A 22812-nucleotide genomic window follows, 5' to 3' on the forward strand; every position below is an offset into this window, starting at 1 on the left:
CCCGTGGGCCCCACCCGCCGCCATTACGTGCACCGAGTTGTGCCGGGTCTCGGCGCCGCTGCTGCCGCAGCCGGTGCGGGGGGTCTCCCGCAGCTGAGGGCTGCAAACCCGGGTGAGAGAGCCAGAGCAGGCCCCCGCCCCCGGCCGGGGGAGCCGCGGAGGGGCTTACCTCTGCCTGGCCCAGCGCCTTACACCACTGAACCCCGCGGTCCTGGGCCCTCCCTGAGCACCCCTGTCGCAGGCAGGGCAGGCAGCGCTGCCACCACCTCGGCACCCAGCCGAGTGCCAGGCCTGCGTCCCAGCCTGGAGACCCCCACGGGATTGGGCAGAGGGAAGCGCCAACCCTGCACTGGGGCAGGACAAGGCCAACTCATCACCTCTCATCCACCCCTGTCTTGAGGCTTATTTTGAAACTTTGCTTTTCCTGTTTCTGACTTTTTTTTGGCCTCCCACCCCAAGGTAACCCCTCTAGGCCAACAGTGACAGGAGCAGCAATTGGAGGGACCCAGCCCGGCCTTGGCTTGGAGCAGGGCTACCCCTGTGCTAGGTCAAGCCTCGAACCCATCCACATCCCCGAGGTTGTCCTCTTGCACACCCGAGGTTGTCCTCTTGCACACCCGGGGCTGTACAAGCCCCTGCAGGGGGACCTCGTGCAATGTGAGCTGTGCCAGCAGAGGCAAGGACACAGCAAGTTGAAATGAGGGGAACCAGGGTGATGGGGGTCTAGTGTCAGGACGCTGTGAGGAGCCCAACAGCCGTGGGGTCTCTTCCTCTCCTGCCAGCCGGGGCTGAGCCTGTGACTTCCAGACGGTGCCTTCCAGCAGCAGCGATGAGAGCGGGGAATGGGGGACATTACCACGTACACTTTTGGGGTCACGATGAGAGCCCCCGAGTGGATAAGACAAAAATTAGCATTTTTACCCCGCACTTTAAAAAAGAAAAGAGGATGCCATTCCTCTTTTTGGTCTTCTCTGGGGTGCTGAACAGAGCTGTCTCTGACAACCTTCTCCCTGTACTACCCCAGCCCTTCCTGGTGCACCTCCCGTTCGCCAGCAGCATCCTTCAAACCTGAAGCTTGCCAAAACTAAAGGGAGGAAAAAAAGATGTGAGGTGCGTTTCTGGATGGGACAGGAAATTTTTTAGCACTCGAAGATAAATAACCCAGGGGTTATTATAATAAATAGGGAATAACCCCAGGACCACGGCTTGTCCTGCTCCAGGAATTTACTTCCTTGATCGTGTGTTTCGATGGTTACTAGACATAAAAAATGACCAGTGTTTCATACAGCGCAGTTATGCAGCGACAGCCAAAAACTGGAGGAGTGGGGAGAGCACAGTGGGGCTTTTACACCGCGATTGAGACACCTCGGTATGGTTTTGTATGCCTGAAACATTTATGCTGGTTGTGTTTAGGATGATGTGGCACCTGTACAACCGAGCAGGGACCGTGGCTGGCTCTGGCAAGAGTGTTTTAATGCTCTCAACAACTGTTTTATTTGGCATTTTAGGCATGGAGGGAAAATGCCCAGAAACACTCCAGTCAGCTAAGAGCCAGAGACGGGCTTCTGGGGGTCTGTTCCCCAAACAGGCCTGTTTCTTGGCCGCACAGTGCTGCAGCCAAGCGACACAGTAGTTGTGTCTGGGGGGGACAAGAGGGGTGACACGGCAGAGCTGGTGAACCCTGCTGCTGGGAGTATTGGATCACCTCTTGTCCTTGTGACACCACCGAAAGAGATTTGTGCCTACCTGGTACTGCTTCCTTCAACAGTGCAGCATGTTTTCGGAAGGATCTGACCTGTAGGTGGTATACTGGTGTCTAGATGGGGAGCACATTGCTGTTAGCCAGCTGTGGAGTAACGTGATCCCATGGCTGGAAACCGAAGGTAGAAAAGAACCCATGCGTGGCTTCAGCAGACGCTGTAGGAGCAGCCATCGTGGGGGATTTTGCAGAACGCAGTGTCAGGACGGGATGTTGGTCTTCAGAGACATGCTGCAACCATGGGGTTAATGAATGGACAAGATGCAGTTTTATGGCTGCGGTGTCATGCGGGACGGCATGGTCTTGGGATGCATGAGGAAAAAAAGCGCCTTGGAGCCAGGATTAGTAAGCAGCATTTCTCCCCTCTCTCCTCCCGGCTGTCTGGCTGTGGCAGGGACATCTACCCTCTCCCTCCCCACTCAACCTGCAGGAAGAAGGAATGGGGGTCTGAAGAAGCCGCTGTAAAGCGCCTGGTCCCCAGAGGGCTGTCACTACAGAAGCATCACGCATGGCTTGTCATTAATCATTGTATTCTGCAGTGATAATGGCCCATCTGAGCCAGAAAAGATAATAGCAATAAACATACGTCCCTAATTCCAATTGTGGCTGCTGAAAATTGCTTGTTGCATCTTGCCGAGGGATAGAAATGTAACTGAGCCTTGATTGAAAAATTCAGGAGAAGCTGCCTTATCTTACTCCTTTGCCAGATTAAAAAAGCCTCATACATAAAAATAGACAAAATGAATGAAGAATTTACAAACATCTATATTTTGTGTTAGGAAATGTGATAAAATTAGGAAAACAGCTGAAGACACTGATTTATACAACTCTGACTATTTCAGGCAATGAGAGGTTTACATATCACAGTTTAACAAGATAAAAGGTCTCCCACAAAATACATAGATGACAGACATATCATCTGAATTTGACATAACACAGCATCAAGTACATATGTAATGTGATGAACAGTGCCAGGTCATTCCCCAGTTAGGTAACATATAACCTCTTGAATAAGGCAATTCAAATATAACTCTTAATTCAAATCACAACATACCCAGGCAGCATGCAGGGGAAAAGTAATTTATTTTGTACATTGGAATGACACAACTTGCAACATGTTTCCATTTTATGTAGTTAGAGCAACAGGATATAAACCGTTCAAATAATATATATATATATATATATCTATCTCAAGTCAACAGTTGTCTTTACTGGAATAAAGATTATCTGTTTTTGGTAAAAATAAAACTATTTGAATTCACTAATTAACAAAATGCACAGTGATCAGAAATCCAATTCTTCTCACAATTGTCTTCCCCGGCTCGCTCGCATTTCCCTGTGATGCAGCAGCTGCGTAACCCCGGATTCAGAGAGCTCATTGCACAGAGGAACAAAAATTCACCAACACACGGTTCCCATGGCTGCAGATTGTGCTGCGTGCTTTACTGTGCGGTTGCATGACACCCGCACCTAATGAACGGCGGTGCTCCCGTCACACCTGTACGCACCTCACGGCTTTGAAACTGCATTTCGCGTCTCTGTTTCTGGGTGCCTGTCCAATAAAGCATTTACTTACACACGTGCCTGACCTTTGGTGAGTCAAAAGTTGAATTGCACGTGGAAGCCCGTTCACTGAAACAGGGCCCTTTATTACCAATTAATTCCTTCAGATTTTTACAACCAAGAAATTTAAGAAACTGCAAATCTGCCCGAAAGCAAAAAAAAAAACCTGAGCCAAAAATCTCTCTGTTATGGTGGAGCCTAACGGACATGGCTGAGGATGTATTTCCACTGCAACAGACTTGGGCATCACAGAAAATAATGACGGCTTTTCCTAGCATTGAAAAGTTCTTTCAAGAAGAAGAAATGAAGAAGGGAAATAAGATTTTTCCCAATTAAAGAAAAAAGATTTGTAATTTCTGAACAGACTAATCTGGGCAGCTTCTCCCTGGGGAAGGGCCGTACATCCCCCTGTTTAACTGCACACCTGCAGGGACTGATCCTTTTGCTAAGGTATCATGTCCCACGGGGGCTGGGTTTCCTCTGCCCCTGTCCCCATGTGGGGAAGGGGACAGATCCGGGCATCAGCGGGATTACTTCTGCCGCCAGGTCGGGGCTGCTGCAGGCGCCGGGTGCATTGCAGGAATGGCTTTGGAGGGGGCCAGACCTCATCAGGCTGAAGCCCCGCACAGCCCTGAGCGAGGGTTACCCACGTGCCACAGGGCCTATTAAGGGCTAATAAAGGTATCGTGCTTATAAATAATGAAGAGGCAGAAGTTACCTGCGAGGGAGTCTAAATGCCCCAAGCCTTCAAATGGGTGGTCGAGAGATTTCTCTCCTTCAGGTGAGCTACACAGCAGCAGCAGCAGCCGCAGCCGCAGCCGAGACCTTCCTGCTAGAGAACCGTCCTGGGCTTCGAAACCCATTAGTCTGCGAGAGGAACTACAGGAGAAACCGGATTGTCAGAGTGATTGTTACTGGATCCTGTTTATCACCATTGCAAAGTTCTCTTGTGCCTCCCTACTACTCTATTTACTGCTCCAGTAAAAAAATCATTGGCATATTTCTTTGCCCTTAAAGATACAAAAAAGCAAATCTTCAAAAGATAATGGGGAGAAAGGTGCTTTCACAATGACATTCAGAGCAAAAAGAGAGAAACGACATTTTATAGATCATTAGAGAGCTATCTTTGGCAGAAGATTTCAAATAAATTATTTTTACAAATATTTTCTGCAGTCATATTTATTTTGAATAGTTCACTTTCAGCTATAGGGTTACTGGTTCACTACTGTCTATTAATAGGAAAACACCACAAATATAAAAATATATGAGCTCAGCACAATTTTTAGGCTACCACAACTGTCTCCAATGATTTCAAAAGTTGTAGATCGATACCACAGAAAATATGAAACAGCGTGTGTCAGGTTAGAAGATCACAGCTCGTCGCTGTTGTAAAATGCGCCAGGGAGGGCGGCTGGCGCCGTTGCACGGGATTAGCACGGAAACGAGTTGGAGGAGCCGGATGCTCAGAGCCAGTCTCTGCCGCTGCCAGACATCCCCCTGCGGGGAATGGTCTCTCTCTGACCATAAGGCTTAGAGATGTCGCGCTGGGTGGCAGTTGAAGGGTTTCCACCCTGGGCAGGAGAGAAGGGAAGCGAGTGGGCGACACCGGGCTCGCTGCGCTGAGAGTTTCTGACAAACAAAGCTGTACCCAGTCTTGTGCTTTGCCCGCGAAGTCGTCTCTTTTCACCTTCGCATGGGAAAAAGCACCCAGGGAGCCGCAAGCTTCGCCCTTGCACTGTGGCCAGATCCTGCCCTGGGCTTTGACCAGGACCCCAGCGGGATGGTGACTCTGCCGGACACCCCGAGCTTGAGCTGTGGTGGCCCAAGGAGGCGGCTTGCCCGGTCCCAACCTCCCCTCCCAGCATGTGCCACCAAGTCCACCGAACATTTCAATTTAAATATTTCGCTTTGTTTATACAGCATGTACAGAATATACAGCATCGGATAATTATTTCCCAGTAGACTACAAGTGTCTCCCAAGATGACCTCTTTTATCAACAAATATATATAAATCGACGGTAATAAAAGAGTTGTACCAACAAATATTATGGCTTTTCAAATAGTGTAGCTGCATTGTGCCATTGAACTTATGAGGAACCACGAGAGAGACAGAGAGATCGAGAGTCTTCAGCTGCTGAGCCCAGGGGCGACCCTCAGCTTTGACCCACTGATGGGGGCTTCACATTGCCAGGGCAGTGCTGGCTCACGGCACCAGGGTGGCGCAGGTGACAGAGGGAAGGTGGGGTGGAATTTATGACCCGTACTCTGGTTTCCGTCTCCAGCCGAGCCAGTTCTTCAAACTCTCCTTTCAGCCCTGCTTTGGAAAAATTTGGCTCTGCCCAGCTGCGGTCTGCCTGCCCCATCTCTGGTGGGGGGACCGGGTGGTGCGAAGGGCTGCCGGAGATCTCTCGCTCTCTCTCTCGGTTTGCACAAGACATCTGTCTGCCCTAGAGCGCCCTGCGGCTGCGAGGGGGAGGTCGCACAGGATGACGGGTGACACAGGTCGTGGGGGGGGTGACCGTGGGAGGGGGCTGGGCTCACTGGTGCTTTGGGTGCATCAGGAAGGGTGGTCGCAGTCTCCTCCCTGCCTGCCTCCCCTGAGCTACTCCCGCGGTGATGGGGAGCTCCCTTCGGGCTGCTGAGCAGGGGGACAGTGGCTGCTGTCAGAGGAGAGCAGGAAAGCGTGAGCCATCATTTTTGGAGCACATTGTTGATGTGCTCCAGCACATCAAAAATACAAGAGGACAACCTTGCCTTGGCAGTGCCGTCCCCAGCCAACGCCCTGGCAACGGGGTGCCCGTGAGGTGGGTTACCTGTGCCCCAGCACCGCATGCCTGCTGCCTGCTGTGCCTCACGGGATGCATCTAGCCACTAGCCATTCCCCTCGCTTTTTAGGACCAGCAAGCCATTTTGAGCTCTTTCTCTCCTGTGTCCTGCCCATTAGAGGGATCCCTGGGATGTCTCACCCATGGGGAACATCCAGCATCCCTGGGACAGGCTGCGCAGGCATCTGCCAGCTCCCTGCCTGAGTGTCCCTCCGCTCCTAAGTGGGACAGTGGAAGAAGCTGCTGATTTGAATTATATCTCTGCCAAGACAGCTGCATTTCTGTGTCCTCTCCAAGCTCATAGCAACAGCCTGTCTTCTACTCTAGAAAGAGGAGCAGTTGCTTTCCCCATGTTTCAAGTGTACGGAAATGGCTTTTGAGAACTGGAGTGGTCACTCAAGCATTGAGATAACCTGACTACTTAATTACAACGGAAAATTAGTAACAGTTCTAAATTACTGCTACTGCCATTTTTTGACTAATTCCCATCTCATTTCCCTCTTCTTCAGAATATTATGGCCACTCCCTGCAGGCCTCTCTGGCTGAAATCAAGGCTGGTGCTCACATGAACAAGCATAGGCTGCCCAGGCCTCTCCTTTGGCTCTGCCTGCAGGATGCTGAGCTACGAGCGGCTCTGCCCACTGCGGCAGCGATGCAGAGAGCAGTGTGGAGAGAGTCCCCGGGGAACCTGCTGCCTTTGAGACATGTGAGCTTTCCTGGCGACAGCTTTGCTCCCTGACAGTCTGATTGCTTCTTGCTGGGAATATCCCGTGGGCTTGTTTGTTGGGGTGGGGGGGAGGTAGCGCGTGGTGTCCTCCGTGTCTTCTTACTTGATTAACAGTGACGTTTGCACCTGGTGAACGCCAGGTGTACCAGAGACCTCTCCGGATATCCTAGGGAAAGTGGTAGGTATAAAGATGCCCATCACTGCTGAGTGGTCTTCAGGAAGTCATGCTTTTGATTTTACAACCTCATGCCATATCTCTTTGGCATAGAGACCCTGGATACAGAGGGCTGCATTGTACCAAACCTGGCATTTTGTGGCTTTTACCAGCATGCGTTTCTTCCAGCAGGAGCCAGGAAGCTTAGGAGAATTCACCAACTTGTCCCCTCCATCCACAAATAAAACCGTTTTGCTGGATTGCTGAACAATATGTCCTCAACTAGTAAAGCTGGGTTATTTGCAGAGCTGTGCCTCCTAATGCTTAATGCATTATGGAAAAAAGAAGCTGGACAAGTGTTGTCAGAAGTTGAGTTGTCGTCAGGAAAAAAAAAAACAACGATTTTTTTCTTGCTAACACAGTGACTATAATGTAAAAGTATTATTGCAATCTTTTGCTCTCTAGAGCTGCTAGAAGTAGTGCTTGTTTCCTGATTAAGAGCAAGACAAGCAGGTCTCCTGCATGGCTCACTGCGTGAGCACGTTTTCTCAAGAGCTTGGAAGACGAAGGAAGCAACATGGGGCAAACAAATGGAGACACAACAGGCATTGGTTCATTTTCATCTGTACAGGGGGAGTTCAGCCAAGGGGCATCTAATCATAGCTCTTATCGCAAGGCGGGACCAGGGCAATGCACAGGGCTATAGCTGAAAGCAAGGGGCAAGGGAGCCATCTCAGCATTACATCGAGCAAGGAGAAATCAGGTTGTGCACCTCCCTACATCCCTGGGAGTCACAAAACCACTAGTTTGCAAAAGCTTTCATTAACACTCCCAGATAAGCCCAATAGCAACCTGGGACACATTCGCACCACCAGGATCCAATCTATCTTGTGCTAGTGCAGCAATTTTACAGTCACTCAGCAACTCTCCGCGTTTCTAAGTATCTATCTCTGCAAAGAAGCTCATCTGCCAGAAACTCACGTTTCTGTAAGCGAGGAGCCTGCCAGGGGCTGTGGGCTGGGGCAGAGGGGCACACAATCCTGGTGATGACAGTGCCATGGACTGCCATGGCAATTTTCTTCAAGAAAACAGAGCAAGGCTGTACTCCACGCAGGTCTCACCCTGCCGTCATCTGTAAGGGACTCCTCTGAGTTAGAAATAAAGGAGAAGAAATATATCGAACCTCAACGGAGAGGTCAGGAGGTGCAGGGAGAGAGCCCTGTGGCAGTCCTCCATGTCCTGCAAGGGTTTAGAAGCTAAGTGTGGATAAGCATCCCAAGCCATTGCAACTTGCTTGATTTAAACTCTACTCATTTTAAGCGGGGGCAGGAAAGTTTTGTAGGCAGGTGGATAAGTTTTAGAATATTTAGAGCACCAAGAACAGGCTCCATTTTGAAAGAAAGGAGTTGAGGTGGACCTTGAACCCTCAGTTAAAGCAATTAGTTTGCTCTGGAAGTGTAGAGGCAGGGTTGGCGTGGGGGGTGGAGTTGGAGCATCTGTGGGACTTGATAATGGTGGAAATTCAGCAGAAATGTACCTTCCAAAAACTCATGAGTGAAGGACAGCAGCACAATAAAAACAATGCCAGTGGGTAGTGGCTGTAACGGTGCCTGGATGATGAGCAGTAAGAGCTCAGCATGCTGACGTTTGCCTCTGCTGCGTGGAAACTTGCGTAGTACTTTGCTTGCAGGGGCTCAAGTCCAAGACACCTTTTGGGGTGGTTAATCTTTGCCCTGAGATACAGACAGCAAGCCTGAGCTAACAAGCATTGCTGTTCAGTCCAGTGAGAGAGGAGACTCTTCCCACACGGGAAGCCCCCAGTTGTGGGCCAGGAGGGACAGAGAAGGCTCCTCTGCAAGGACCTTGAAGGAAAAGAGCATGTGAAGAGGCTCCACAGGGTGGGCCAGCACAGAGCAAGCCCCAAGTTGGATTATCACCGTGCGCAGATGGCCATTTTGGGGCCTTGAGATGGCTCAAGATAGATGCTGGAGGACCTCAACATCAGGTAGCATTTGCTTCTGGTGCATTGCTAATGCTCCTTCCCACCACTACCTAGAACTGCACACTGCTGGGGATGGGGTGTGTGTGCTGGGAGGGGCGGAGAGCTGTCGTAGTGCAGTACAACAGATCAAGGGCTATTTTGAATCAAATAGATGAAAATACTGCCTGGGGTTGGTGCCCACAGACAGCCCAAAAAGCTGGAGGCTGTGCTATAGCTGTGTAGAAATCAAGATGCATGTCCATAGCCATGGCAGCTGGGGCAGGAGGATATGCTGTGGCAGTGCCTAAAAGGGGGTTTCCAGGTCTGGGTGGAACCCCACGGAACTTCTCCCTTCCCCGAGCCCTTTGATGCTGGACATCCCACCAGCAGCACCCAGCTCCACCGCCCAGCAGCGCTCCTCAGTGCCTGCTTTGGGAACAGCGTGCACCCCAGTGTCCTCCTTCACGCTTCTAGGGAGGGGAGCCCCAAGCTGGCATTCTCCTTGTGAGGGTGGGAAGGAGCCAAGGGAGGGTGCAGGGCCTGCAGAGCAGAGCGATGAGCCACCCTGGGGACATGGGGTGCTCAGGGGCAGGGCTGGCCATTCTCAGGATGCTCCAGAGAGACAAGAAGACCGTGTGGAGACCCTTTGGATGCTCTCAGGGACATGCCATACACAGCAAATCCTGCTAGTAACAGCAATCTTCTGGCTATCTTCGCCGATAACAGCTCCTGCTTGGTCAGACGGGCCCCTTTCCTTTGCAGCAACCCTTCCCTCTGCATGAGGGGTGTTGCTGGCTGGTGAGAGGCTCTCGGCACCTCCAGTTCCAAAAGGAGGAAGGCTCAAGTCCTTAAAAGGTGAGGAATCTCACTGTATTTATTGTCCCTGGGTGCTTTTTGCAAGAATACAGATGCCTCTGGATGCTTTCCTGCACAAGTCAATTTTTTACAAGATAAACAGGATTTTCTGCAGCTGTGCTGAGCATGTGTATGTGTGTGTGGTCGGTTATCACACGCTCAGAGAGGCCAGAGAGGTTCCCTGTGCTCTGCAAACATGCTTCCCCAGATGGGCCCAGGTGCCAAAGCCTACAGAAAAATAATGCAGGGGTTTCTCCTGGAATAACAACCTTGGGCATTAAGTTTTCCCTCTTTTCTCTCTCTCCGTCACTTTCTGGCTATGCCCAGCTCTGCCCCTCTCGGAATGCAGCTGAGCCTCCTCCTTAGGTATGTATATGGCCCCCAATACTGTTGCACTTGATTCTTACTCAAGCATATAAAAATAGCTGTAACAATAACACACAGGCTCTGGTTCTCCCTTCCCCGCCCATAGCAGAAATAGCACGGTGAGTTTATAGACTGCATCCAGACTGTGACCAGAAAGGGCTCAAAGCCTCCCTTTTCCCTTTTGTCCTTTAAGGAAGTGATGAGGCGGAAAAAAGATGCACAAATGACTCTTGCAATCTCCCCTCGCCCCAGAGCCACCAGAGGCTGCCTGGAAATGGGTGACACATGGGTGGGCGCATTGTTTGGAGATGAGGGATTCGCATCTCTGGGGCGAGCGGTTCCCACGCTGCCCTGGCACAGGTGCAGGCAGGCGGTAACAGTTTGGGTAGGCTCAGCTTTGAGTTGCTGCAGGTTTTGCGGCTCCCGCTGGCACCAGGGACCTGCAGAGTCCCTGGCTCTTTTGCACCTTTTCCGTGTGGCCAGGTTGTGGCTGGGATTTGCCTCCTCTCCCGTTGGCCCCTGAAGGACTGGGGATATGGTTTTGCTAAGATGCTCAGGGCTGTTACTGCTCTGTGCGCTCCTTCCCTTTGTCCCCAAGCGCTTTGCAGTGGCTTGTTGAGTTATTCAGATGTCTGTCTCTGAATGTCCTTTGCACCATGCTGCATCCTTTTCCATGGAAAGGTTTGCCTTTGGCTAGTGGGATGATGAGAGGGGGTGAAAGCAGCCGGGGCAGGCAGATGGTTGGAGGCTGAGGGTTTGAAGTGCTGTTTCTGGCAACCTCCCTCAGCCCGGGGCTTTATCAGAGATGCTTGATGCCCTTCCCTTGCAAGGGAGGGTGAGGAGGGTGAGGAGGGTGGCAGGGATGAGGAGGAGGTGGGAGAGCACTGGCACCAGACGAGGAACCCGGGGAGCCAGGTTATGCCCCGCAGGGCGGGTGGGCGTGAGGGCGAGAGGTGCCGCGCTGGGGGCTGTGCTCCCTCCTGCTGCCCCTGGCAGCGTGCGGCTGGGCGCGGGTATCTTGCGGAGGAGGGCAGTTTTCTTTTGCTGTTGGAGGGTTTGGTTTAAAGATGAGGTTGGTGCAGAGGAGCAGGCATTACACTCTTGCGAACACAGGTGGGTGGCCAGGCCTCGGTGGAGCGGTCCTTCCCCTCCTTGGCATGGCAAGGCTGCAGCCAGGTAAAAGGCTTGCTGCTTATCTGTGGCTCTTCCATGAGCAACTGGGCAAATACGTGTCACACTCTACATAAGCTTGTTAAAGATGCCAAAAAGCACATGGCTGGCAGAGAATAATTGCATAAACAAGGCTGGTGTTTACTGTGTGATTTAGGCCTTGTCCTAAGCAAGCAATGCTCCATCATTCCCTTCGGAAAGCTCTGTGAGCAGAACAGTTATTTACTGCCTGTTAAACTGAGCTGCTACACAAGTCCCGTTTGACTTGTTAATGACTTCAGCAACTGCAATTCATTCTGAAGAAGCAAATGATGGGAGTAAAATACCAACATCACCTTGCAGCAGATGTAATTACTGGGTCAGGAGAGCTGCTTCGCTTTCCTATTTCACTGCCTGGGAAAAGCACGTGGACATGACTGGTTATGTTCACCTGGGGTTTGACAAGCATTGACACTTCACCCGCACTCATCCTGGAGGGTGCTGAGCACCCACAGGGAGAGTGGGGCTGGCGGCACGGCTGGCAAAAAGCAGCACAGGGTGTGGGGAAGGGCCAGGTTTGTGTGAGAGCAGCCGAGAGATCATGTAAAATCCTCTGGCTGCCAGGGTGATTTAGTTACCTGCTCTGCCACATCCCCTTACGTCGGCAGATGGGAATTTTACTGCCTCTGGGCCTCTACAGACATGGTCATCCTGCAGCAAAATCAACCACCTCCTACCCTCTCTCTTTTTGCTTGGTGCCATGTTTCTAGCCTAGAGCTCGAAAGCCAGACACTGCCGTTGGTGCCACTCTGAGTGGCTGTGCGGCCCCATCCTGAGCCTGCGCAGCAGACGGGGAGGAACGTGGGCAGGAGCTTAGGCAGGAGCATGGGCAGGACCCCAGGAGCACGTGCCCGTGGGAGGAACAGGGAGAGTCCCACCAGATGAAGGCAGCGCTTGCCTGGGACCCATCTCTGGAGCTGGTGTTTGAGTTCAGCTGTTAGAGCGGGACCTTGGAAGCATCGCGGGGACGGTTTATTTGGGGACAGCTCAACAGGTGGTGGATGAAACACAGGGACGAGCAACATCCCTGAGCATGTAGAGACTTTTCTCCTCCTCAGTGCTGGCTGAGCTCTGTGGAGCCATGTGGGTCAGAAACAGCCCACGGCACCTGGACTGGGGCATGGGCAGGCAGCTGCCCAGAGCAGCCCGAGCTCCCAGTTTGCTCGGCGACCTCGTGGGGTGTCTCAGATCTGCTTTTGCACCCATGGACCCTTATCATTAGCTAGTGGCTTAACCTAGCGCAAGTCACCATGAGGCTGGAACAAGAGCAAGAACAGGTCTTTATAACTAGAGGACACAAGCAGAAAGAGCTGCTAAGTACCTTGGGCACATTGCATGGCTCTCCCTGAGTCTAGGGCAAGCCAGCACTGATGGGGACCCAGCACAGGAGCAGCTCCTGGCCCCAGAAGGGTTGCACTGCAGCCTTGTCCCTGGACAGTTTCCTGCATCCCCCTGAGAGCTGGGCAGGCTGCAAGCCCTGGCTGTCCTGCAGCACACCGAGCCCAAGGCACAATGGAGATGGAGCCGGAGGAAAGCCGTGAGATGGGGCAAAAGCAGGTGTGCAGAGGCACCGTTGTCCCCCGTCAGTGGCAGAAACACAACGAAGGCAAACCAATGAGTAAAGGAGAGATGGGTTACAATGTAAGGGGAGACAACAGGAGGGGAAGGAAGGGTTTTCCATGGAGACTATGCAGGAGCACTACATGATCCATCAGGAATCATTACAAACTTTATTTGTCTGTGCATTGTGTACCATTGATAAGGATCATCACAATTAGTGGACTCACTGCCTATAGTGGTGGGCAATACACACAAAGAAAAATCAATGAAGCCAAACAGATGAAAATGAAATAATTGTACATAAAGGTAATCATAAACCTGAACAACCTGCGCCTGTGTTTGATTCTTCCCCCAAAACAATAAGAAACAAAAAGAAAACCCCAAAACCCATCAAAAGTGAAAAAAAAGCTTGAGAAGAAAAAAACCCCCACAACTTCATACTCCTAGAGAAAATCTTACAACAGATTAATTAAAATTTCCACAGATTGTTCAAAGTGAGTACAAATACCCTCAGCCAATAGGTTATGGTACAAGCGTCAGACGTGGTTTTCAGCTGGGTGGGAAGAGCTCACCAGCGGACATGCAGGCGGGGCGTTTGCCCGGCTGGGACGCCAGGAGGCCCGGTGAAGGGCGTAGGGTAAGGAGGCCTCTCTCAACCCCAGTGCACAACGTCATCCCTGTGCTGCACCAGGGGAGCTCTACATCCACACCTCCCTGGGCTTGGCTCACTACCCCAGCCCACACTGCTGGAGTCGGGGTGTGATGCTGAGTTATACCTCCCTGTCTCATCCTTCCCATTGATTTCAGACTCAGACACTGCAAAATGTGGCCTTTTTCCTTGGGGGACACTTCCTGGTTACGCTCAGCGGTGTGGGAGATCTCATTACGGCCCTTCAAGCCTTATGCTGAATTATTCTGCCTCCAAATGGCTGTGCGGAAGGACCAGCTTTGGGGACTGATCCTGATGGCTTAACACTCAGAAACAGGGGCTGTCACTAGACCTCTGGGGACACAGGGAATAGCAGGGGGCCAAGGGGTTTTGAGGCAGCCACCAGCTATAAAGGCAGAGGCAGGCGAGGTGCTGGGAGCCAACCGTGCTCGTCCCCCTTGGGCTCGGACGCCGTTCGAGCTCAGGCTCCCTGGGACCTTCTGTAAAACCTCCTGTGGACGGTGGACGCCTTCACACCGGCTTCAGCATGTCCTGGACTGGCTGCTGTGGGGGGGACCCTAGCCACGTGGGGGGACAGAGCCTGCAGTCTCTGGGGTGTGGGTTTTCCTTCCCCTGAAAACCTACATCTGTGTTGCTGTTACTGCTTCTTGTGGACCCTCATGTGGAGCAATAAATGGGGAGAGCTTTCCCTCCTTTTACCCCCCCTAAGAGGAAACAAACAAATGAACAAAAACCTGTGGCAAAACTAAACTAACTAAAATAAATAAAACCTGGTGAAAAGAAAACACTTGTATCTGCAATGCTCAACCCACATGGCTGGAAGGACTATCACTATAGGATGCTATATACAGATAGGGTTCATTTCATTCATGCAAATGTTACAAGTACCACGACAGCATGCCCGAGGAGGCGGACGAGACGGGAGGAAAGCCCCTGCCGCTCCGCACAGCCTCACCTTAGGACACTGGACACGAGGTTGCGGCTGCGCATCCCCAAAGCACAGAGGGGGAAAGGCGAGGGGCATGTGTGGGGGGGAAATGCTAGTTGTACACACGCCAAAACAAACAAAAAAACCCAACCCCAAATCAATGACGAAAACGGTTTGTGTTCTATCCTCAGAAAGCTCCCAATTTCCCCTTGTCTTCAGTCCGGTCTCTTGCTTCTGTCCAACAGGGTCAAAGGGGACGTTCCCGAGTGGCGAAGGCAGGCGGATGGTGGTCGGAGATCAGGACCCTCGCTTTCCTCTCTTTCCCTCGCCCACTGCTCTGGTTCTCACCAGCTACTCTGGCCTTCCCTGTACTGATGCGCCCCGGCCGCCTTCGCATCCATCCTCCCGGGGGGGCCGGCGGGCGGGAGACAGCAATGGGAAAGCGCTCGGGGGCTATCAGCCGCTCTTGTTGGTAAAGTTGCAGAGAGGGCCCTGCCGCCAGGCTCCTGGCTGGGGCCGCTGCCCGGGGAGGGGTCCTGCTGGCTTTGGAGTCCTGCCTAATTCAAAGGATGCTCCAAAGCTGCTTTCCGTCAGCAGGTGTGTGAACATGGCAAATCTCTTTTATTCTTTCTCTGTTCATTATACACAGCGTTATATCTATATCTATACCTATATATCACTCTATATAGATACATATAGATATATATATATTTACTATCTCTGATTGTCCCTTTAGAAGCCCTTTATGTGGCAGTAGGCTTCCAGAGATGAGAAGAATATGTACAAGAGCCAGAGGAGGATAAAGAGTGAGGATGTGAGCAGCTTGGAAGTCCGCGGCCCGCCCAGCTCACCTCCAATCTCGGGTCTCCGCCGGTAGAGTAGCACGCCCACACTGATAAAAGCAAAAATGGTGAAGAGGGTGACGGAGAAGGCCAGGGTGCCAGGTGAGACTTGGAAGGCTTGTCCGTGCGCCGCGTGGTAGATGGCCGCAATGGACCAGGCCACCCCGATGCCCAGGAAAACGTTCACGGCATTGCTCCCGGTGACGTTCCCAATGGAGGCATCCGCGTACTGGTCCTGCGTTGCTGCTACTTTGCTGGCAAACGTGTCTGCAAAGGGAAGGCAGAGAGAAACCCTAAGGAAACAGCCAGGTAAGGAGGGACAGCAGCAGGCAGCTTGGGGACAAATGTCAATGGCATCACTTGGGGAATGAAGATAGTGGGTAAAGGGACAGGGTACAGCCCCGTCTGTCGGCACTCCCAAGGAAGGGCACATTTGGCCACAGTCAGAGTGACAATCAGGGTCCAGAAATGCCCAGGAGGGAAATCTCAATGTCCAGAAATATGGGGCTTCCCCCAATATGGCCTCAGATGCCCCACAGTGCTTCAAGCAAGAGACAACACTTCCCAGTACTACACTGTGTTGGCCCCTTCTCCCACATCCACTAATTTGTTGACTTGCAAAAGAACTGAAAAGGTTGGAAAAGCTTTGTGGGAGCCACAGTGGTTTGTATCCATGCTTCGGGTCCCCTGAAGTTTTGTATTTGTGCTGCTTTAATGATGTCTCTCCAAAACCTTTTGCCTCACTAAATCCAGTGTCTTGTGCAGACCCTGACCCTTTGGTAAACAACTGGTCACCTTTCACCCCTTAGGGGAAAAAACCATGCAGGTGGGTGTACACTTGTCCAGGTGCTCCACCAGCTTTAATACCAGTGGCAAAAGAGCTGTGATAAAACTCGGCTGGCCTTTTACATGGCAGATCTTGTGTCGAGTAGACCAGCACGACGCTGTTCTGCACCATAGGGAAGTGCTGATTTTACATCCAGACCCACTCTGCATCTTTGGGCGGGGTGAGCAGGAGGGGGGATTAGCATCTGGTTTTGTCCAGGTGAGCACTCTCAGTTAACAATGAGAAGATGAATCCTTAACACACCTGCACTCCCAGACCACCTTGGGTATAGCTTTCTTTTTCCGAGTGTGGCGCAGAAAAAGAAAATCGTGAGGTTAGATTTCATGTGTTTTAATTCTACAGAGTTTCCTTTACGCTCCTTCCCAGCAGGTGAGATGGCAAAGCACAGCCTGGCATGAAGACCCAGTTTCATGTAACAGGGGGGGCTGAGCACCTATAAGCACAACGAGACAGGCCATTTGCAGCAAAGAAATCAAAAGGCTGCTTTATTTTTTAAAAAAAGCTCCCACGGAAAAGCATCTGACTGCTGAGGGAAGGAAGAGGCATTTCCCCTTGTTCTCGGCCTTGGTCACGGTGTGGTAATGGGGTTGTGGGACAGCGCTGATGCCTCTGCGGTGCTGCAGCTGCCACTGTGGAAGGAGGGATGGGGCACTTCTGGGGCATGCTGCCAGCCAGAGTGTGGAAACAACCACGTGCCTTTCTGCAAGTGCTTTTAATGCAGGGAAGGTCCCTGTCAGTCTTAATTTCACTGCACGTTTGTCTGATGCCTGTCCACCTCCTGAAAAGCACCCTGCACCTCCCTGGTGCGGAGGAGCTCAACTAGCACCCAGCTAAAATGACACGGTCTGGGCCATCTGCTAGTTCAAACAAGAGTAGCCAAATGTATCCTAAAAAGAACTTCTTAAATGCCACTTTTTGTCAAAAAAAGCAGGAGGGAAGATTTTCGCTGTCAAGGGTGTGAGACAGCCCTACAAACCTCACGCCCAAAAGTGCCAGCGGTCTAAAAAATGCTGCTTCTTCTGTTCCTTGCCCAAATCTGTTCTTCCTTTTGCTGCTTCTTTTTTGGGCTCTGATAGCATTAGGACAATTTCAAGATCTTTGAGCACCCAAGTGCTGATCACTGGAAATCTGGGGGTGGCAAGGGAGGTGTGACCAACATGGGGGGTGGTTGGGTTGGGTTAGAGCCCCTTGTCCAGGAACCAGGCCGTGCCTGGTCAGCACAGCCCATGGAAGAAGGTGAGTGAAAGGCACAGGCTCTCTCCCACAAGCTAACATAGGACTTCCCAGAGCGTCCGTGTCACTGGGACCATCCTCTCCAGTGCACCGGTTTATACCTAAGAGGGGCCCTTTGCTGAGCCAGCAGAAAAGGAGGCTGGGTTGCAACAAGTCAATGTGCTTTGGGAGGAAAAAGTGGCATGTAGGTTTTTTCTCATGGTTTTTTCTCTCCCTGGTCAGTTCCTCAGTCTCTGCTGTCTTCTGAGGCTGGGTGACCACTTGGTCAGAGACACATCTCCAAACATTTGTGGGGCCAGGGCATTCCAAGGGCTTCACAAGTCACATTTCGAGCAGCTCCCCCAGCTCAGCAACGTCACCTTGGTCCATCTGAACCAAAGCTGAACCTGGTCTCACACAAAGGTGTCCGTGCTGGGCAGAGCACCCTGAGTACGGACTAGCACCTAACGCACCTGGGAGGCAAGGTTAAAAGAGCAGGTGCTCAGAAAGAAAACGCAGGACTGCCAACACAGGTGCTCTGAGAGTGGATGCCTTGGAGGCTGTCCACAGAAATAGATACTTCACAGTCTTTGCAAGGGGACAGTCCTTGAAATAATTTCCAGGGGACTGAATCCACATCCTGGTTCAATCCTCCCAGCCCATCTGAGACTGAAAAAAAACTTCAACATACACCTCAAATCTGTCCTCGAGGGTCCTGCAGAGCACAGCCGAGGACCTCACTGTGCCCAGCTTTCCCAGCCCAAACCCAAACCCAGACTGGGCAGAGATGGACCTTTACAACAAACCCTGCTGTTGTCCTTACCTGGCACCGATGTCCCCAGTGCGACAAACACGACCGCGGTGACCGAGTCCTTCAAGCCGATGGTGCAGCCGAAGTGGGATGCCAGGTCGCCGATGAAAGCTGTCAGGAGGCCGATCATGAGGATGGAGACGACGAAGCAAGCCCAGCCATTCCAGTAGTCTGTCGGGGGCACGAAGGCAAAAAGGACCTTCCAGAAGACAGTCAGAAAGTGCATCACGTAGTCAAAGCAGGAGGGCAGCTTCTCCTCCCCACATTCATCGTCATCGTCGTCTTCCCCTGGAGAAAACCACCAGTGCCTGATTAGACTCACCCATCCTGAGGGAGGTTGGGCAAAGCTCCTGTGCATACTGCAGCCCCCCAAATGCTGTCTCTCAGGATTTGGGCCCTAGAAGGCCTTGACTTCCAAATATCTTATTTTCTGGGCAATCATCAGAGGCGCTTGATGGCCTTTCCTGGCCCCTTCCCACGGCACAGAGAGACGCTCCAAAGGTATCAGTTTTGAAAACCAACCTGCAGAGCCTCATGCTAGCACCTCTGCCTGGGTTTAACCATCAGGTGCTTTCTGGGATTCAGCCCTGCTCAGGAGCCCTTTCCCCAGAAGACGTGGGAAATGACTGGCCTCATGCTGGCTGGAGCCAATCGGGCCGGGCGAACCCACCAAGAGCAACACCTGCCTCACAGAGACTCCTCTAAGGAAGCTCTTTTTGAGCCGCTTTTCACAAGTGCCTGTGATTACTTCCAACCCTCTGGAAAGACAGCTGGTTTTGGTGGCTGCTGAGCTGCTAGCTCTGGCACTTCACCTTTTCTGCAAACTGGGATCCAGCCATGAAGAATACCTGCCCTAAAACCTCCCTGGTCCATTACTGCTGACTGTCCTTCCCTGTTGCATTTCCCTGCCCCTTCACATGCCTCCCTTAGAGCTCTGGCTGCCCATTCCTTGCGGTCTGGCCTGACCAAGGTCAGTGGGCACCCCCTGCACATGAAAACGCTTTCGCATTTGCACCCCTTCCAGGTAGCTGTCAAGCACCTCAGGCCATGCGCCAGCTATGGGGTACCATTTGTCACAGCATTTGTCACTTTCCTTCTTTTTATTTTCTGCCCCTGATCCAGGTCAGTGCTTCACTTCTCACCAATCTGTTGTTAATGCCTTGCAGGGGTCATTTTCCCAGCGTGAGTCTGCCAGCAGTCCTGGCCCCGTCTCTGCTCACAGGCACAGTGTGTGAGTCGCACCCTGGCTCTCCTGGTGCTGTGCTGAGCCCCCAGCCCTGCACAGCACACCGCTGCCCATGGGCTGTGGCCCCTGCAGCACCTGCAAGACCTGGGTCTTCAGCACAGAGGGGGAGCTGGGGATGTGAGTTCTTGTGCCCATCCTGCCTGATGTCCTGGGGGCTCTCAGACCCCAAGTGCCAGCTGCTGCATGCCCCCAAAGGGTCTCGGGGAGTTACGCATCCACAGCCATGCCCCCTGGACATGCAGGCTAGCTCGTGCCCAGAAGCTTTCCTATGGGTCACAGGCAAAGAGCTCAGCAGATGTCGGACTGTCCTGTCCCCCTCCCCTGGCTCCTCGGCCCTTTCCCCTGGCACTGGCCCAGCACATCTTCATCTTGTCAGTCCTGGCAGGGCCATGGGGATCTGGGCAGGTGTCTCGGTTTCTCCCCTCCCTGCTCCAGGTGCCAGCAGCTCACCTGTCTCTCCAAAGCCACTTGGCAGCCAGCCTCCAGGGAGTCCCTATTGTGTGGGGCTGACCCTACCAGTGAGCCCCTTGGGGCTGGTGACCTCCTGCCTGACTCCAGCAGCTCTGACAAGGCACCTTGCGAGCCCACCGGCCAGCCTGTCCTCTGGGCGGGCTGCGTGGCAAACACAGAGCTCCCCCAGCCTGGCACAGTGCACAACGCCAGAGTTGTGGCACAGTCAAAAACTCCTCCAGCTCATGCTCGAACCACCCCTGGGCATGAAGGGGAGGTGATGCTTTCCCAATGAAATCGGTGGGAGCCTTCCTTCCGCCCTCAAGGAACAAGGATGGGTTTCTAAGTCACGGATGTCGGGGATTCCAAGGCCATTGCGAGTTGTGTTAAAGACATCCCTTGCACTCGGGTTGGTGATTTGTCATTGTCTTTGATGCATTTTTCTCCCTCCGAGGATGTAGACCACCAGGTCTGCCTGCATGGCTGTTGGCAGAAGCTCCTTACGAAGGGGAGAATGCAATGTCAGTCCATCCCCGTCAGACAGCATGAGTGAGCTTGGCTCTCCTTCCCAGGAGGACACCTCGGGATAGCAGAAAAAAGGGGCCAAGTCTCAGAGCAGCCAAAAGCACCCAGTGAAACCTAAGCCTCTGCTCTGCTCCACCACAGTGGGCAAGGGGACAAGGTTCCACCTCGCCAGACACTGCGTTTAAGGGGATGATGGCTCTGTGGGAAAAGCTGCTTCCCCCAGCAGCCACAGTACTGATCAGGCTGGCATAAGATTTTGAATGAGACCGTGCTGTTTTTATCTGCCCCACTGCTGGCCAGGGCGAACATTCCTCCTTTCACATCTTCCTCCACAATGCGGATGTTTGATTGAATAACAAAATGTATAAAGCCTCCCACAGGGAGAATGAAATGGTCTTGCTGTACGCTGTGTACCAACATGTGGGTATCAATTAACCCCATGTTCAAATGATGGCTCTGTGCCATGACAACAGAGTTACTGGGGGAAGCTGCTGGTGAGCTGCTTGTTCTGTTGCTGCTCATAACAGTAATTGCTTTCTGCCTGATTGCAAAGGTGGCGATGAAAAGCCAATCGGGGGGCATCAAGACATGGTATCCTTCCTGGGAAAGTGGAGGCCAAACCCTGTACACTGAAGTTTCACCTCTTGGCTATTCTCCTTTGTGGTCCCACAGAGAGCTCATGCAGCACACGGGAGCAAGAAAAGGAAAAGGCCCAGGGATCACCCAGATTGTGATCACCCTCAAGAGATTTGGTAACCTATAAGGGGAGTCAACCTGCTCTTGGTTTGGCCCAGCTCCAGTACATGTAAACCTTGCACTCTGCTGGCACCCTTGGGGCTCTCAGCAGAGATGCAGCTGCAGAGGAGAGGGTAGTGATGAAGCCAGTGAGAGCAAGGCAGGAGGGAACCTCTAATGCAGGTATCTATCTGGACACAGGGGATATGGCATCCCTCATGAGGTCTGGGATGAAGCTGGAGGGGATTCAATGGGGCCACCAAGATGATTGGAGGCTGGAGGATGTTGCCTATGGGGAGAGGTGGAAGGAGCTGGCTTGGTGAATCAACAGGAGAGGAGGTTGGTGGGGACCAAGCAACAGCCTACAGCAACTTGGAGGTCGGGAGCAAAACTCCCCTCTGCACTGACAAGTGATACAACAAGGGGCAATGGCCACAAATTGCAGCTTGGATGGTAACATCGGGAGAAACGTCTCCTCCAGGAGGGTGATGCAGCCCTGGGACACATACCCTGGCTGATGGACATCATCTTTAGAGGTTTTCAATATTTGGCTAATTGAAGCCATGACCAACCAGGGAAAAGTCCTACTTAGCATCCTGTTGGGGTGCAACTTCGCACACATTGATTGTCTTCAAAGCACCTTTGCAGATCAAGACCAAGACAGAAGATAGGGAAACTTGATGTCTCTACAGTAACTTGATGGAAAATTATGTGTTGCTTGGCTTTAAAGCTTCAAACTCACTCTGGCAGAAACAGTAGCTAATCAGTGGCACGGTGTTATTATTTTGGCAGATATAAATACCCTATTCCTGTGCATTGTTGTGGAGATAAGGAACAGTTTTTCAGCCTGGGAAGCCTATGCTGTCCTGTTTTTTTTGCTCGTTGCACAAAGGCTGGTACTGGCAGGATACACTGTGCTGTGCTCACACTGTAATTTTGCAGCAGGTATTTTAATCCTCTTCCAAGCTGCATGGCAGCAGGATTGTCATGGATCTAAATCTTTATGGAGATGATAAAACAGACTGAAAAATGAACATGAGTGCCACTGTCATAATACTCATCCAGATCTGTCTATCATTTTGTTAAGCAGCAATAACGTCTCTCGAAGACCTGGCCAAATCCTGTGAAGGTGACTTGAAACACAGAGTGAAGTCGGATGGTGAGCCAGGGGTGCATTCAGGAACAGGCTCACAAACCCCAGGATGTTTTTGCTGTGGAAGAAACTTTATGGGCTGTTGGGTGCACACTGAAGGCAGCTATGGGTGAGAGGCTCCCGCGGACAGCACAGGATGGCACAGTCTTGCCTGCACCTGCGCTGCCCTTCCACAGACCTGGACTCCTGCTGCTCCATCGCTCAGCCTCCCTGCTAACATTGCTGCCAGTTGCTCATTGGGTAGGAAATGGAGTTTTAATGTTTCTTTTCTCAGCTGGGATGTTACATTTTGAAGTGGGAATGTGTGACTTTCACCTGCTCTCCATGGTGGACTGCAGGGAAAAACTCAAACCCAAACTCCAGTGTTTGAGATTTTTTAACTTGCTCAGCACAA

General features: G+C 52.0%; 1 protein-coding gene across 4 annotated transcripts in view; it reads right to left on the reverse strand.

Moving 5' to 3' along the window:
* Nucleotides 1-12921: 12921 nt before the first annotated feature.
* The window catches only part of SLC8A1 (solute carrier family 8 member A1), a 110310-nt gene continuing 100419 nt past the window's right edge, over nt 12922-22812 (reverse strand). For all 4 annotated transcript variants that reach the window (XM_075147541.1, XM_075147540.1, XM_075147543.1 and 1 more), the window contains 2 exons: nt 18322-18597; nt 12922-15706 (listed from right to left, as the gene is read on the reverse strand). In XM_075147541.1, the coding sequence (XP_075003642.1) occupies nt 15330-15706; nt 18322-18597 (653 nt within the window). In that variant the 3' untranslated portion in view covers nt 12922-15329. The remainder of the gene's footprint in view (nt 15707-18321; nt 18598-22812) is intronic.

This window comes from Calonectris borealis, chromosome 3 (genome assembly GCF_964195595.1).
Source record: "Calonectris borealis chromosome 3, bCalBor7.hap1.2, whole genome shotgun sequence".
Taxonomy (NCBI): domain Eukaryota; kingdom Metazoa; phylum Chordata; class Aves; order Procellariiformes; family Procellariidae; genus Calonectris; species Calonectris borealis.